Source organism: Larus michahellis, chromosome 3 (genome assembly GCF_964199755.1).
Source record: "Larus michahellis chromosome 3, bLarMic1.1, whole genome shotgun sequence".
In the NCBI taxonomy this organism is placed as follows: domain Eukaryota; kingdom Metazoa; phylum Chordata; class Aves; order Charadriiformes; family Laridae; genus Larus; species Larus michahellis.
The window spans coordinates 82779781-82798061 of record NC_133898.1 but is presented as its reverse complement, the minus strand read 5'-3'; the positions used below and the strand labels follow the sequence as shown (position 1 = coordinate 82798061).

At 36.7% G+C, this 18281-nt stretch overlaps 1 protein-coding gene across 6 annotated transcripts in view; it reads right to left on the bottom strand.

The window, feature by feature from the left end:
- Nucleotides 1-18281, bottom strand: part of ATG5 (autophagy related 5) — an 81279-nt gene that overhangs the window by 44260 nt on the left and 18738 nt on the right. For all 6 annotated transcript variants that reach the window (XM_074581021.1, XM_074581020.1, XM_074581024.1 and 3 more), the window contains 2 exons: nt 15831-15993; nt 2192-2286 (listed from right to left, as the gene is read on the bottom strand). In XM_074581021.1, coding sequence (XP_074437122.1) covers nt 2192-2286; nt 15831-15993 — 258 coding nt within the window. The remainder of the gene's footprint in view (nt 1-2191; nt 2287-15830; nt 15994-18281) is intronic.

Here is an 18281-nt window from a genome sequence, read left to right as displayed (position 1 = left end):
AAGCATGTCAGATTACTGTATTGAATGCACTTTTTTCTGCAGCAACTTTTCCCAGTCACATTTAATTGTTGCTAAATTGGATTCTTCTTCATTGACATCATAATCTAGTATGTTTCTTTGAAGGAAAAGAAATTCATCCACCTTATACTGCCCAAACACAATCTAGGCAGCTCCCATCACAGAATGTCCTTTTAATAATTTTGGGGCAATGGAAGGTAGGGAGACTAACAGGAGAAACTCTCCCCACTGAAGGCAATGCTTAGTAATTTCCTCCCATCCACCTGTATATCCTTAAGTATCTACAAAAACACTATGTGAAAACACATAGGGAATAAACATCCACTGTAACACAAACCCAGGCTAAATTTGCTTTCAGGTATTTATCTAGGGATACGCAAGCAACCAACTAGAATGTAAAGCTGACTTCTCCCAGCACTAATGGAAATTAAACGCAATCAGGGTGGGGGTTAAATACATCTTAAGAATACTTTTGAATCAGTTACTTCAGCACATGCAAGTCTGTCACTAAGTACTGTAAGATTATGTTAAAACTATGGGAATTAACTCCTTTCTCGAATCAAATCATAATCTCACCCTTTTTAACACTTTCTGAAGATTCCTTTAAAAACATAGACTTTTATGATGAGCAGTAATCAGTGCACAAACCAACAAACTAAACAAAAAAAGCTAGAAACACCTGCATCCACTTTTTTAAAAAAGGGGAACAATACTGAAAATATTTAGAAATATTAAGAGCAGCATTACTGAAAATAATATATACCAACCTTCTTAAAGGCTGTCTCAGCATCATCTGTATTTGTGTTTGGTCTTCTAATCTTAGTTATTTTGTGTTTAAACTACAGCAAGTAAGGGTTTCCAATTGAAAAGATAGTGTACTTATAAAGATAAGTACTACTGGTTAAAGGGATAGACATTACTGAATTAGATTTTTTCTTTGGGTTTTTTTTTTTTGTTTGGTTGGTTTTTTGTTGTTGTTCTTTCTGTTTTAAAAGCTTGACTAGCATGAAATCATGTGGTATTATGGAAAATTTCCCTCGTGGCTTAAAGGTCTATACCTTATTCAGACAGCAAAACCTTCACTTCCCAAGCCCATTTACATGATTTCTATTAAAAGACTTCAAAAACCACCACTTATTAGTGAATAAACAAACAGCTTTTACCAAACAAACAAAATGCTGTGAGTGAACTACTTTTCCTGATACAAACTTTTTGATACTCGTACAAACCTTGCCATCTGCTATGATCTTTGACAAAATAACTGACTTCCGTTCTCAATCTAAGGTTTCACTATGATGGTAAATGTCTTATATTTAACATTAAAAGTTACTTCAGTCCCATTGCAAGATTGTATAGGTTTGTATAGTCATTAAAACCTGATATAAAATAGTATCAGACTATTCAGTACTATGAATAAAGGACTTTTTTCATAGTTACAGGTGCAAAACTTAAATACGAACAGATGAAAGTATTTCAAAGACAAAACAGAGCAGAACAGTTTAATTTACTGAGAGGCTACATGAATTCTGTATAAGTTTTTAACCATACTTAATTCCAAACTTCATCATGACCTTAATGTTATAAAAACTAAGAGGACATAGAAAAATTGTAGGATTCCAAGTATGTTTCCAAATAAACTGCTGAGAAAAACAGAGCACTGGTATATTAAATCAGAAAAAAAATATTCAAAGCTAGTTTTGTATTGTAAAACATACAATTAGAAGACAAAGGTAAGAACTAGATGCAAGACCTACGCCATTACTTTCACCTTATGCCAACAAGAAAAGAAGCGTACACAGTGGCTGAAAGAAAAGTGTTGCTCCTGAAATGTTTGACCTTTCAGAGGGCATTTTGCATCCAAAGCAGTCTTCATAGTTAGCAATTATTTTTAATGACAGAATTAACTTTTTTAAAACAAACAAACATCATCTATACCAGCCTCAGCACATTGTCAAGTATTACACACAACACAATGAATGGCAATTACCTATTAGCATAAATACAGTCTGTTTTGTCTTTGCTAATTCATACAACTCAAGTGTCCAGGAAAGATGAACACAGAATTTTATCATAATGTTAGAAAAGGGAATGTATGATTCTGAAAACAGATTATGATAGATGACATCTCAGTGGAAGAGTCTGGTAAAAGTGGTTTTATTTCATTGTCTCCTACCTGATAAATTCTAAATGGGATGTATCGAAATCCACTATCTTCTGGAGGATACTCCATGAGTTTTCGATTTATTGCCCAAAACTGCTCAAATTTGTCTGTAAAGGTAAAATCAGATTTTGTTAATATTAATAACATGAGGGGGTTTTTTGATAAAAGAGGTAAATGAGACAATTGGAACAACATGAAAACTTTTTTTACAGAAGCATGACCTGTATGAATTTATTTTCCCCCCATTTCTCTTCCCTACTTAGCCTGAAGCCAAAGGTTAGTCATCTGCATTCTCCTATGAAAAAACTGATGCAGCAGCTTATTGAACTGAAAGAGAAAGCAACTGGAATTCATATTGTATCTCCCACTGTTAGGGAAATATTGGGCCACAAATTATGGATTTCACTACCTCGATTAACAGTGATTCTTTCTCCCACTCTCTGCTGCTACTGGTCCACACTGTCTCACAGTTTGTTAAAGACATCTAGTTGTTCTTAACTATAGATGATCAATAGGTGTAAAGAGAAACTAATGCAGTAGAAAAACTTCTTGAGGGGTTTACATTTGGATATGTAAATCTTAAAATAATCGGCAACAATTTATGATATAACCAGAAAATATGTATGTTTGAAACACATTTTTGTTAATGTTATCCAAGTAACTGGGTTTAGTAAAGTAGCCCAAAGCAGCACACCATTTCATCCTGTTCAGACATTACACAAGAACTGAACAGTTTATTGCACTTAAAATGTATTAAGGACAGCATAGGTCTAGAGCAGTAAAGGTTTTTATATCTGCAAATCAATTATTCAAATCAAGCAAACAACCAATACCAAAAGTGACAGAAAGGAACATGAAAAGCTAAGATGAACAAAGCTGCCGCGAGCCTTACTGGAGAAGGCAGCTTTAGAAAAGGAAGAGCAAGGGATGCATTTTCTTACAGGCCCTAACTCTTCAAGACACCAAACACAGCAGATGTTTCTTCAGAAGGAACACACAGTCTCCAACTTTCTCTCCTCAGCACAATGTTTAGCCAAGCCTCAAGAAGCCTGGCAGTATAACTGTTGCAGAATTCAGCCCCCCCAGTGCAAAGTAAAATTCAGAAATCTATTTGCCCAACAAAGGTTCTTCCCACTTCCAAAACAGCTAGTAACAATTAAAGGAATTGCAGAAAATTAAAAGATTTGCTTCACTCCAATGTACAGCACAGATGCCCGTCAGTGTGCTAACGGACATAGTTAATACATATTGCAGGCTTTACAACACATTGCAGGAATTTCCAAGAAACAGTAAACAAGCTCCTGCCAGGTATTCGGTAGGAGCATTTCCTGATACTTATCTCAGAAAGCACTTCCACACCCTTGTTTCCTGATTAGCAGCAAGCACTTCCTGATAAGCGCTTACCTGAGCTGTGGTCAGCACCGTCATGCTAAGAGCTGCCTGGACACAGGGTGCTCCCCCCACAGCTCACCCGCTAGGAGGCTCTGCCGGTGGCAGGGACAGTGATGGCCCTGGAGCTGACTGTGCCCAAGCAAGCCTGCATTTGGGAACCCCAGCCTATGGAGTCAGAGGTTTGCTTTTGCAATGTCTGACACAAAGAACAACTGCATTAAAAGATTTAGCGTATTTCCCTCATCCTTGGCGACAGCGTTGAGAAGGGCTTACAGCTTTTGCTACAGATTGTGTGGACAGGCATCAATCGATTTATACTTCAATTACCACCTGACTATGAACTCAGCTGATGAAACTATTAGTTATGGTGATACACAAAACAAAACAATCAAGATCTGCTGAAGCTAGCGAGCTTCACCGGACTCTTAAACAAGGAATCTACATATTTGGAGACGTCCTACCTGAACAAAAATAAAACAAAGATTAACTTCATTTACTTTTTTAATGCTCATATTACAGTAACTAGGGAAGTTGGGTAAACAGCTTACTGTCCTCAAAATTCAACAGAGATGAGCAACACATCTTATGGATCAGAAGAACAAGAAATTCTGAACAAATAACAGACTTATGGTAGGAATTTAAGTACATTGTCCCTTGTGGCATACATGGCAAACCAGTAATCTTTGAAGGACAAAAAGAGTTAAACAGTGGTAATGTACAGTTAACTTACTTCTATTCTTCATTCCATCTTCCTCACCTCCCAAATCATGCAGGTAATCTTATTTAAGGCAGGTAAATTTGCCAATTTATACTTCCCAGATTATTCTCTGAACACTCAGACAATACTCAAGACAGTCTATTGTTCTATCAAGATGTTTAAGTTTCTAATAGTTTCGTAGTTTCCAAATATAACAGCAATAAGTCTGCAACAGCTGAATGATGAACTTGTTGCATTTTGTAATCAAGTACGTTCTGTCAATCCACCTGATATCACGGGGAATGAAAAACTTTCTAGTAAATTAGCTAGACATAATGGGGTCAGACATGTTAAGACACGTCTCCACAGTACAGCACTGTCTGAAGACATCTAAGCTAATTAATTCTCATAACCTTGTATTACTGCCCTCCAAACATCATTCCACAGATCCAATATTTTTACTACAGGAAGTTAAGTTGTGTGCAAGAAAATTAACACAGATTTTTAAAGCAAGCAGCAGGAAAAGGCTATCCAGTTTGCATACTGATATATATGACCTGTCAAGAGCTTTTATTAGCATTAGGAGCATTGGCTGAATGCCAGAATCCAAAAGCTCCAACACACAAAATCCAAAAATAACTGCTTTTGCAGAACCCTTAAGACTCAAAGCTTAAACAAAAAACCCAACACCAGACAACACTTCCCCTCCTCCCCCAATCCCTTTGAAAATACAAGTGAAAGGATTCATCCTTCTCCCATTTGTGTGTGCCAGTACCTCCTATTTATGCAAAACAGAATTAAGGAAGCTATTAATGCTATGATGAGCTATAAGAACTAATTAGTGCTTTGGCTAGACAGGACTTACAGACAGAAGGTGCTGGCCGGAAGTTTGACAATCAAAACAAAACTGAGTTTTCATCAAGCCAGTAAACAAGGAAGAGTTCTCTGTCAGCAAAACCACTTTACACACTCATCTCCCTCCCTCGTGAAAAGCTTATGCAGTCTACATGATATCTAAACTCCCGTAACAGTCAAATCTGATTACTTTTGTTTTCCACAATCCATCTGTTTTTAAGAAAGTGCTTGACCAATGTGTTAAAGAGTTTCTGTATTAGCAAAAAACAGTACTTGCAGAAGGCAGATGTTCATATCTGAATAACAATATTTAAAGTAATGGCAATAAGATTTGAACAGAAGTGAGATTAGTGACAGTATAAAAGTTTCAGATGACTTTACTAATCATGTTTCTTAAACACAAGAGGATGGTTGCTATATACCTCTGTCTAAAGTGAAATATAAAAACTTCTCTCTGTATTTTATGTCAAAGATCAGAAAGTTAATAATGAAATAATGGAGGATAGAGACAGTTGAAAAAAAAAGTAAAAATCTATCAGCTGAGTCACTTGTATTTATAAATATTCAGTTATTAGAAATGCAGTCACTGAATGCCCAAACACCAGACAAACAATAGCCTTCAGTAGTACAGAGATGCACAGAATTTAAGGAGAGCTTTGAAAATATCTATTTACATATATAGTTTGAGTTGGTATAACTACAAAGACTTAATGTCATCCCTAACAATAATCTCAGTACACAAATTTTAGCAATCATTGAAATTAATCCAAATTTATAACTGTTATATTAACAAGTTGTTGTTAAGTCCAGTCATAGTTTGTTGTTAATAGACAGTAACTGCTGAACTTTTTACTACTAAGCAGTGTTAACTAAAGGTTTGTCCAGGATGAAATTTTGAAGGCTGCACCTCTTTCTCAGGCTGAGACCCGAGGACAATATTCTTCAGACAACCAGAAACATTAGGTTTTGTCGTGCTAGTGTCTTGTAGCCCTTCTCTGAAACTCAAGTGCTGTCACGCTTCAAAGAACTTGTAATTTTGCATGGATCTTGATGTCAGATGCTTCTCTTCCACCCACCTGACTCTACAAAAATGGTAACCAGGATGGATCACTGAGAGGGTAAAGGGCACTGCTCGAGTGCTTGCAATCAACATATGCATTTCAATGCAGCATAGCTTTAAATCAGCATACAGAAAGAATATGGGCAATTATTACAGAACAAGAAATTGTATCTACAAGTAACTTGCCATAAGTCACAGTGGTCACAGCATATGGCCAGTTAAAATGGAGTTCCCACTGTAGAACAGTGGGCAAAAGAACTAAAAAGCCTCACCCTAATCTTAAACCTTATCAATAGAATATCTTAATAATAAGGAATTCTTTTGTTTCTGTATTTGACACTGATGCAACTGTTATCAGAGTACTGACTCCAGAACTGGATATATTTCAAGAAGACTGTGGAGAAGGTTTAAACAACAGGAAGAATTAATGCAAAAATGAGGGAAAGATTGTTTAAATTTAAAAAGGAAAAAAGGTAATTGAGGGCTTTTACCTTCCAATATCTTTTTAGAAAGTCAAAAAAGTGAAGAAACAGGTGTAGCCCTCAGGGTAGCATATACGCACAATTTTTTTGTCTGGACTATTCACGGTTTCTTCTTAAAGCCATCTAGTAGTATAAATTTAAAAAAAAATCCTTGGAATTGAATTGTATCTCTAGCTCTACGCAAGCTATACCCATTTGCAGCTTGCATAAAAACATGTCCAATCCTTGAGTTTAAAAAAAGGCAAAACTTTTGTCTACTCTTAGGGGTTCACCACTGTCTAATAACTATATGAACCATAGAAACGATGCACAGCTAGAAGTACTTGGGCAGAACCAACCATGGCATTAACTGAGACACCAAAGACTCTCCAACTGATGTATCAGAACCATTAGATTGGAAGTGCCTTTGGAGGTCAAGCTTTGGAATAAAAGCTCCTGCCCCCCCCAAAAGAGCTGCCTACACAAAGTTAATTGAGTTTGCTCAAGGCCTTGCCCAGTCAAGTTTTGACTGTCTCCATGGGTTTCCACTCAACCACTTTCACTCCCTCCACCCTAATATCCCATCAGACTTCCTCCTGCTGCAACTTGTAACCATTTTCCTTTGTAATTGGCCAACTCCACTGCCAATGGAGGCATGTTTGAGGAGTCTGACTCCATCTGTTCTACAAGCCTTCCTTTTAGGTAGTGGGAAGCCGCTATTAAATCCATCTTCAGCCTCCTCGTCTTCAGGCTAAACAAGGCAGTTCCCCCACTCTCTTCTACCACAGCATATGCTCCAGCCGCTAATCATCCTAGCAGCACTCTGCTAGGCTCTCTTCTGTTTGCCAACATTTCTTTTGTCCTGGGGTGCCAAAGAGGACACAGCATTCCCTGCACAGCTTTACAAGTGCTGAGCCAAGGGAAATAATTACTCACCATCTGGCTATGTTCTGGGGGGCACAAGGGCTAAAGCAGCTCCCTGGTTAATCTTCATTTCTGCAACACCACACAACAGACGTGTTCAGCTTGTTGTTCACAATTACCCAGTTCCACAAAGCTGCTTCCCAATCAGTCCCTAGCCTGCCCTGATGTATGGGATTTTTCCTGCCCCAGTGCAAGACTTTGCACTTGGATCTGCAAGCTTCAGAAGGCTCCTGGTGGCCTCCAGCTCGTCATGGTCCCTCTGAACAGCAGATCTGCCCTCCAGTATGTCAAACACTCCCTCCAACTACTTCTTTTGGTCATAAACAAACTCACTGAGGGTTTAATCAGTGGTATACATATAAACAAATAAACTGTACTGTACAGACAGCTACAGATGCAAGTCAAGGATACAAAGTATATTTTCTTAACATTAAAGCAAGTATATTTTCTACTGACTCATGCTCTAACAAGCATGGCATTTTAACTGCTCAAGCCAGAAAGGAGTCTTCTCAAAATTTAGTATCAATTCTACTTCCACATTGTTTCCAAGAAGACTAAGACTCTACATGCAGACATAGTTCTGCTGACTGTTGAGCAATTTTAACCAATTTTATAAAAGGTTAAATTTTGTGTGGTATGCCTCAAGCATGAAGCAGCTTTGTTGATGAAAAGATAAAAATTTTAAACACTTCAAAACTAACTGTACCATGCTATTCAGAAACAATATTTACAGCTGGTTACTTTCATTTCTCAGATATTTAGAGACCTGTCTCTAAATGACTTTAGGCCATCTAAACTCATTGTTCTTATTCTTGTATAATAAAAACTTAGATAATTATGATTGTCATACATATTTGACTCTCGCTGACTACTACAGTTCAGTGCCAGCCTTTTGAGAACACAGTTTGAAATACTGGTATGGCACCATTAAAATGTAACTTTATTTTTTTTATTCTTTTCTACTTTACACATTGCTACCATCCACAGTTAAAATGTTCTCACTATTAAACACTTAGATTACTTGGGTATTTTGACAGATCATAGTCTATAATACAAATCCACAACTGAAGAGGGCACTCAAGTTTACTAGTCTTTTCAGACTATCTTCAGGCAAAAGTAACTATCAGATGCAGAGAGACAAGACCTCAGAACTGTTTTCACTTAATGTAAGTGACAGAAGCTAGCTATAGAAATATGTGGAAATATTCTTCACGTCATAGATAGCAATGTAACAGTATTCAACATGAAGGTACATATCTGAAGTAGTCATAATTTTGCCTTGTAATTACACAACAGTCATTACCTGAAATACATCCACCACATGATGTGCCTGTTAATCTTACATACCCTCCAAATTCGCATTCTGCTGGCATGTTACTATATAATACCACAGGAAAGTACAGATTGTAAAATTTGAAAGTTAGAAACAAATATGCTTTACCACTTGGCCTGCCCATGCTAAATAACACATGGAATCACCACAAAAGTAAACATCATGCTAACTAGCTCAAGTACTAATAATAGTCAAGTACAGTGCTATGGGCTTCAAGGTTGGCTACCTAGGTCTGTCACTCCCTTTTTAGTACTATTATTGTGTAAATTAATAAGTCAAACTCTGCTTGCCTATATGCACTATAACAAGTTTCCAACAGCAGTGTTTACAAACAGAGAACAACTAGGAGAAACTTCCTTATGTACAGTTAGCCATAAATTCTAGTTTAAAAAAAATATTAATTCATAAGCCACACTAGAAATTGAGCTATGGATGCAATTAATGAAAAAAGGGGGTATATCTCCCCTAATACTATTTGAGATCAGTGTATTTAACACATTTATTTTTACGCTGTAATTTATCCATTAGTTTTTACAGCTTTTATATAGTTTTTATGTCCATTAATTTTATCTGAAGATAAAGAAACAAAGCATATTGCTTAAGTAGGACATTTTGAAAACTGTATGACAAAGCAGCATTTCCCTCTTCAGACTATCTGTCAGATATAAAAAGGCCTTTCCCCCCTGTTTTATTTCAATATACACAAGGAAACCATACCTTACCAACCTTTTTTTCACTTACTAAACGTACTCACGAAACAAGTTTCACTTTAAGTACACCATTTCCTTAACACCACCTCCCATTATTTCTAGGTCATCAATTTATCTGGAAAACGTTCAAGGGAGAAAAAAAAAATCATCAAGACAGACTTTCTTTCCTTTATTCAAATATGAAAATGCATACATCCTACCAAATTTAAGCTTTCTGTGTAGCATAAAAGCAGGTGATCTCAGCAGGTATTATCACTTAAGCTGAAAAGAAAGCTCTGATGACTATTAAACAAAAATGTGTAACTGTAACCCATTTTTGAAACACATAACCCACAGGTTGTGTAGGAATAGAGCAGCAGGGCTTGTTACAGACTTCCCTGAGCAAGTCAAAGAGAAAAGGAGTCCTGACAGTTTTACCCATCCTTCAGTTCTCTGCTCCAAGTCTAGATAGCCTGGATATTTTAATACCTTCTTTGCCTCTGATTATGCTCTGTTTACATACGTGAAAGTAGAGCAGCACATCCCCATATAACGGACTAACCTACTTTGCTTTCCCTGTAGTATGCTTTGTCTAAAATACAGCTTTTCTTAAAAGTTAAGGAACCTTCATATTAATACATTTGTGAAATTCAGGAGTTTACTAGCAGAAAGTAACTTAGGAGCATTTCAAATTACAAAGTAAAAAAAACTCAGCAACTGAAGAAATTTAATTTTAAAAATTTATCCATTTTTTAGAGATAGTTTACTCTGAAATTTAGTTAGTCTTTCAGGAAATGACATATTTGGAGGGGGAAGGGAAGAACGAAAGCAGGAGGTGGTAAAAAAAACAGAGGTTCTGCATCACTTACACCTAAGTAAAATACGTTTAGAGAAATACAGTCAAAGATTCTCTCAATCTGAATCTAAGTCTATCAAATATCTGAAAAAGATCTACAGAAGACAGGCACAGTGAAGGTAGAGAACCAGTCTATTTGTGATTTGGGTTGAAGATGAAAGGCACACCTGCTTCAGCAGGAAGTCTGGAAGGTGTCTATTTTTCTGCAGAAATGGTAATGTTCCAGGAGGAAGAGGACAAAACATAAAGCCCTTGAAACTGCAACAGGTATATAAATTCATACTCTCCAATGTATATGAGTAGGCTACATGGTTGGCAGATTACCTGTGCCAAAGATGCAGATACCTCCAAGCTTGCCCCCTCAGGGTTTCACAGCTTTCGTTAGACACATGGATGTCTACCATAACATGGTGAAAACACTAGAAAGCATTTCTATCTCTAGGTACCTATTGTTAGACAACCTCCTCTCATGGTAGAGACTTCAGTATAAAGCAACATTTTGAGTGCTGGGTTACCTTTTGCTTTCCTCCCTTTTCTGCCTTTGTGCAGTTCATGAGACCATTGAGACCCACCGACTCCCACTGGCCTCATGAACAAAACAGCTCTGTTCTGCCCCCTTGTTGAGAGCAGAGCAGAGAAAGCCAAGGGTGAGAGCAGAGAAATTCAGGGTGCCATCGATTCCCCACCTTTGCACTGCGACAAAGTGCAGCTATGCAAGCAGGCACCGGGCCAGCACGGAAGAGTAACAAGGCAAAAGCCAGTTTCGGGGGGGTAAGAGTTTAGAATCATGATACCGTACCCATTGGGGTGGAGCATTAGTTTAATCATTTGTGCAGAAAGGTTAACAAGCCAGTAAACACTGCAGAACTAACCCCGAAGTCTAGGTCACGATCCATCACCAGGAAAAAACCCACAACCAATCAAACCCCAAATCAAAAAACACCACCACCAAAAGAAATCGCTGGGAAGGCCTGCTCTGATGCGTCTAAGTCATTCTGCAGGTCCAGCCTCTCTGAACCCAGCCCCAGCTCAGCACCAAAACAGCACTGGGCCGACATGGTGCAGAGGTATTTGAATCTGTCTGCACTGTACCCCTTGGGTTCCATAATATCAGCAACTCCAATGTTTGGTGTACACCATGCTATCTTAACTGCAGAATAAGCAGGTATTGACACCAGTTATAAGAAAACTTGATGCGTTTCCAGAAATTTTTAACCACCAGCTTTTTTTTTTTTTAATCCGCTTTTAGCCAATACACCCATTTTCAAAGCTCAAAAGAATTGTTTAATCTTTTTCTACAGATAGAATATGGAAAAATATTACCATTCTGGTAGCCATACAGGGAGAAAGAAAAAAAAGATGGCTTTGTAATTTAAAAAAACCTGACGGCTTGTTTGTTCATTCGTTCTCCTGTTAAATTCCTGAAGATTTTCTAAGTACATATTGCCTAATTTAAGTTTCAAATGTCCAGTTGAGATTAGAGATTTGTTCAGCTACCAAAGCATGCTCATCATCTCAAACTGATGTAAAGAACAGCATTGCTCCCATCAGTCCTCTACAAAGAGGAGAAACATACATACAAAACCTGAGTGGGACATGTGTACACAGCACAAGAGAGATGCTGATAACGTGTGACTTTCTTTTTAGCAGTTCAAACATTTCTAAACAGAAATGTGGTAACACAGAAAAAACATGACTCCTGCCCCTCAAAAGTCCAGCACTGGTTTAGATATGTTTTAGAAAAAAATGCAAGAAAACACAGTCCTGATTCTGTCAGTAAGACAAGAAATAGATCACATGCACTAAAAGATAAAAATATTGCAGATTCTGACTTTTCTCCTTTAATGAGAACAATTCAATACAGCCACTTAACTTTTGGTAAGCCCTACAGTATGAATGAGCATTACATTCTTTTTCCGTAATATTTTCAGTAAAATAATGACTTCATTATATTTTATAATATATAAAGAAGCCTTAAAAACAGCCATGAGTTTTTACTGTGTATTTCCCCCACTCATGTATCAGAAATACCAAGACTAGTCTCCACCGGTTATAAAGGATGCCTGTGAAAATTTCAGGGTATGGTTGCTTATATCTCTCCACAACTGATGAAAAGCATCTGTGTTGAATCTAAAACCCCTCCTTTATCAGAACCATTATATACTGAAGTTATAGATATTAATTCTTTGAACCATGCGAAAAATATAGCTTTCCCCCTAAAAACAGTTGAGATTTCATTTGTTTGATCCCGAGTCATCACTAGGCCCAGAGTCTTAAGGTTTCAAAGCTGAAAGCCTTTATTTTTCCACACAAAAGGCAAGAAGAAAAAAAGCCACCCACTTGAAAAACCTCTTTATCCATGATAAAAATGGCCATAACGCTATTAAACTAAGAACAGTAGTAACATTTTCCATTAATTCCAACCAAAGAATTTTAACAATTCTTACAAAGGAACAGAGGTCAGTATAGCTATACAGCCTGTCTTTATTGCTTCCCTACCACAATCAGACATCCACGATGCTGGTCAAAACTAGGGCAACACAGACATACCCATCCCAAAGTAGTGTTCTAGCTAATACCTGGTTTATGGACATAAATTGGCTAACTGAAGTCTGAAGAACAAGCAAAACCACAGCAGAAACAATAGACAGAAAAGTATGTTTACCTTCCTGATTTGGTACCAGATTAACACAAAACCAAAAATGGTGGGAGGAGGGATGTAAAGGTTGTTATGAATACCTACCAGCTGTTACCAGCACAGAATTTTGCCACAAATTCACTGTTACAGCTCTTCCCCTAAAACTGAAAAGTTTCTCATGATATCTGTTTAAGAACTTCCTTTTTAGCAGAAACATTTATACCAAATTACACTTTAATTGGTAGCTACATTTCCCCAAGCAAGCAAAACTGGATTTTTTTTTTCAAAAATCCTAAATTTAATAGATATCCTGTAAGTATTGCTATCACTTGTTAAACAAATAACACTTCCTATATTTAACAACTGAAGAAAATTATTTGAAGTTTCACAAAAAAAAAAAAAAGACTGCAGATGCATCATTACTTACAAGGCAGTTATCACAAATGCTACTTTCTTTTCTTTTTTGTGGTCATTTATTCTGTTTCAAAGAGGTTTAAAATTAATACATCTCAAACGAAAGCCTATAAAAACATACTGAAAGATACAACATGCTTAAAAAGAGTTTTCTTGGTTTCACAAGTTTTTCTTGTTTCTCTTTTATGAAGAGCTGAGAAATTAAAATTAGCATTTGAAAGTATTTAAAAGATTGTTTAAACTTCTCATTTAGGTGTCAGATTCCACAGGTGCAATTTCTCTTTAAGTACAGTGAAACCTTCTTGAAATCATCCTTGCTAGGCAACCTCTCTTCTTAATATTATAAAGCAAGACAGTAAAATTCTGGTTTCCCTACAACTGAAGATACTCTTAGACAAATAATCAACTAAAAGACAGAGCCTAAGATGAGCACGGAAAAAAACCACTGCATATCTGTTCTCTTACCTTACATATTGAGGGTATCAAGGTTCTATAATTTCTGTTCAAAAAAAGAACCTTAATTCATACCATTTCATTGTGTAGTCAACTCTTCTGTCATTATTACAACTCATTATACTCATAGCTCATGTTAGAGGTCTTTTAGTTTTAGTTTTAAAAAGCATTAACAAAAAGAGGCCATGAAGTGCACTGCTGGGAACACGAGCACCAGGACTAAGTGACAGGATTTCCTTTTTGCAAGAAAGCTAATAATTCTTGAAATAGAAGACAAAATTATGGTGACATAGCATTTTGCTTTTCCCGAACCAAACTGCTTGCAAGACAAATACTATTACAGCAGAATACTTTTTTTTTCCACAGAATTATTGAAATTGCAATTTAAATTGACTTGTAACAATGTAAGCTTTAAGGAAATGTCTATTTCTATACCGATTCTGGCCTCCACTGGACCAGAACTCATCTACTGCTAATTCACAAAAGTGAATACATTGTCAGTCAGTTTGCTGACTAATATCTATACAAAATAGAATCTCTCAAGAAGTACTTCGAACTGAACCAGATAAAGTGCAATTTCTTATTTGATAGGTTTTGCACATATGTACAGCATCCCTCAAGATCTTACCACTCAAATGGCAAATTAAGATAAACCCTCGATTTCTAACTCTCCCCCCATTAAATAAATAATAGAAACCAGAGTTTCTAATAAGCACTCAATCTTCAAAATTATTACAGGAGTACCTTTAATGTGAAAGGCAGTACCACTAAGCAACAAAAAAAAAAAATAATTAGAAAACCCACACTCTCACTAGATACACACATTAAACCTGAACCAATACGGAACCCCATTGCCTAGAGCAAACACATGCCTCAAGTCTTCTTGCATTCAAAGCTTCTCCTGTTTCATTTAATTTTCCTTATAAACATATGGGAAGATGTTAATTCTAAAGTGTTTAGTATTTTGTATCTCAACACAGAATAAAGATCTTCATGCTTACACTTCCGTAAAATAAATTTACCAGTAATAATATAAGTGACAGCTCAGGAGATGAGGAAAACACATTGAAAGTGGCCGTTACCACACATTTCAGATAGCCACTTCTGAAATACTTACAAAGCTTTTCAACTTGCAGGTCTCTAAGAACCATGATAAGAAAGAGGAGACACTCTTTCAAAAAACTCCTTCAAAAACAGAAGTTATATTTTGTACTGCAATATAGATTCATGCCATCTGTGCAAAGTAAGAACACTACTTATTTTAGAACATCCTGTTCTCAATTATTTTGCTGACTTTTTCAAGTCAATACTTATTTATGTAGAAATCTTTCTGAAAGCCAGGGTAGTATCAGCAATAAATAAATAAAATTTGGCAGAGGGAAAAGTAAAATTATTCATCTACTGGGCAACCTTTTTTGGAAGTTTACCTGTATCTTTTCCCTTAAGCATTAACTAGAGGAGGCAATCTTTTTTTACTTTACAGTCCAAGATCATTAATACTAAACAACACCCCCCAGGTGTCTCCCAGATAAAGACCATCAGTTGCATAGAAGTACACAAGACAAAATTTATCTGTTTATTTTGTTTTGTTGCTAGTTTTGGTTTGTTAAAATAGAGTCATGACCCAATTTAGTTCCTTGAATAACTCAAGCTACATTTGAATTATCACATAAATGGTGACTTTAAAATAAATAAATAAATAGATCTATCTTTTCCATGATATTAGACTGAAATTCTGCAGAACAATGACATCTCCAGAGGTCCCTTCCAACCCTATGATTCTATGATTTTATATCCCGTCCCATGACTAAAATTTGAAGAAGTTATTTCTTAGCATACTAGACCTAAATACAATTAATACTCGATGGACTGTATTTACCATTCTGTAATCCCATCCACAGTTGCTTATGATCCTTTTTTTGCATCTCATTGATGACTTGGCTTTTGTGCTTTAAAGCATCTGCTTCTTTTATGCAAGCCATAAAATGAGCTTCAATCACATCCTTAGAATGGCAGTGTAGAAGATCCTTTTCTGGAAAATTCTACAAAGAAAAAAGATCAAGAGAAATAAATGCATCACACACCTTATAGAAGGTAACAACCATTCTCTCACTCTGCTGACAAGAAAGATTTTGCAGTGAAAAACACGCCAGCAAAAATAGAAGTTGAACAGTTTTCTGTAAAAATCAGAAATTACTCTAAATCACTCAAACTCAACTTGATAAGTACATTTAAATACATCAGTGAATGTATTTATGCCCAAAATTCAGGAAATGAAGAGTTTTAACATGTTTTCAAACAGGTGTTCAATTCTCTGGCAACGACGAGGAGAAAAGGGGGAAAAGCAAGTGACCCAATTCCTATTCACTCTCAGTGGCAGTTTAGCACCCATTTCTATGCAGGCCTTTGAAAAATGTTTCCTCCAAGTACCATCACCCACTATAGCATATATGAACTATGGCATATATGCCATTTACAAACGTTTTTCTCAAACTTACTGGAAATCCCTGTAAACTCCAACTTTACCTAATACACATGCCTACTACTAGCTCGTGTGACTCAATTCCACTCCAAATAAAACCCTTTTATCTGGTTAGAGTTGGCACGCTGCATTCAGCATTGCTGATGCACAGTGACTACTCCTCAGGTAACTTTCTTCACCTCAGTAAATGACAACTACTATTCCTATTTCGTTTATTAAGGAATTATAGTAGCAAATCTTGCTCAAGTGCAAAAAGATTTATTTGGAAATTAACTGATCAGAAGTTCAGCACTGTATAGGTTAGAGTTGTTCTTCCTCTAATTTTTCTTTTATCAACACTTAGTATCACTTGCCGTCTTACAAGAATACAAGCATTCATTATCACAAATTAATTGTCTTTAGTTTTCAAAGGTTTAAAAACCCAGCATATTTTATCCTCTCCTTATTCATCTTCTTTTCACAGTTGCTTATGACCATGCTGAACAGTGCAAACCCCCAGAGCCAAACCAGAGGGGCATCATTAGTACTCTCCTTCATAACAATTCTCATCTGTTATTCTACAAGAGGACCTTTCCTCTTAACCCATTACAAATCTGCTATTTAAAAAAGCTTTTGTGAGGGACTGTCAAAACCACTTTGGAAATACAAGTACATATAAAGGGATATTTTTCAAAGGCTTTTACAACATAGTTAACATGTCACAGTAGGAGCAATATAATGCTGGAAAACCCCATACCTTTCCTCCTCCACATAAAACCAAGAAAAATAGTGAAGACTGCTTCAAACTACAGGAACTCAAAAAGCATCCAAGAACCGCTACACAGCTGGCAATATGAAAGGGAGCTGGGGATTGCCTTACCTGAAGGAAATTCTGAGGACAAGAATGATAGTTCCCTCTTCATTAGGTTATTGAAAAGAGCTGGAAATTAAATCATGGAATTTCATGTAGTGATCTCTCCTTATGACAGTAAACCCAGACTCTGGAAACTGTGGATCCAAAGGATGAGTATCTTCCAAAAACAGGAGTAGAAGGGGAAGAGAAGACTGCTAATACCTTTTTCACTGAAGTATACATGAGTTTGGTGTTGGACTCACAAAGCAAATGCTATTGTTACGTAGGACTGATATATGTGCAGCTGACTAGAAATCTAAGGACAGAGACAAAGCTTGTTTGTCATCTGAGGATGGACAAGTATAAAGACATTAAAGAGGACAGAACAGAAAGGAAAGCGCTCCTTCTAGAGTGGGCCTCACTCCCTTTCTACCATCCAAAGCCGAGTGTCTCAGCATAATTGGGCCCGAGATGAATGGAAAACATTACTGGGATTGTTACTTGCCAGCTGACATCTGCATAGGCCTGTAAAATACTTTTAGAAGTTTAACTTACTTGCTCAAATAAAAAAGTAAAGTCTGATAACCTATCCAGAAGAAAAGAACAGTCAGAAATAGCATACTTCGAGATCAAAAAAGTTCTTTACATGCAAGAATTCAAAGTGAGACACTGGCATCCCTCAAAAACAGATGAAACAGTGGAATGTACCTAATGCCAAGTAATATAGGAACCTAGAAACTGACTTGCACAGTTAAAAGCTGAAGTTTTAGCTAAACTTATGAAAACGACAGTTTTGTTACACAAATGTCTAAACGTTGAGCTGCAGGGTCTTTTTTTTGGACATTCCTGTGTTTCTACAGGTAGGCATCTCCCTCCTGACTTTCTCTAAATTAATTCCAAATTACAGGGAATGTCACTCCCTGGGGATGTGTTCCAGAGAACATACACAGTGCGGTCTGCAGAGTACCAAGGAGATATTCAAAATTGGTCAAAGCTAGCGGAAAGAATCTAACCAC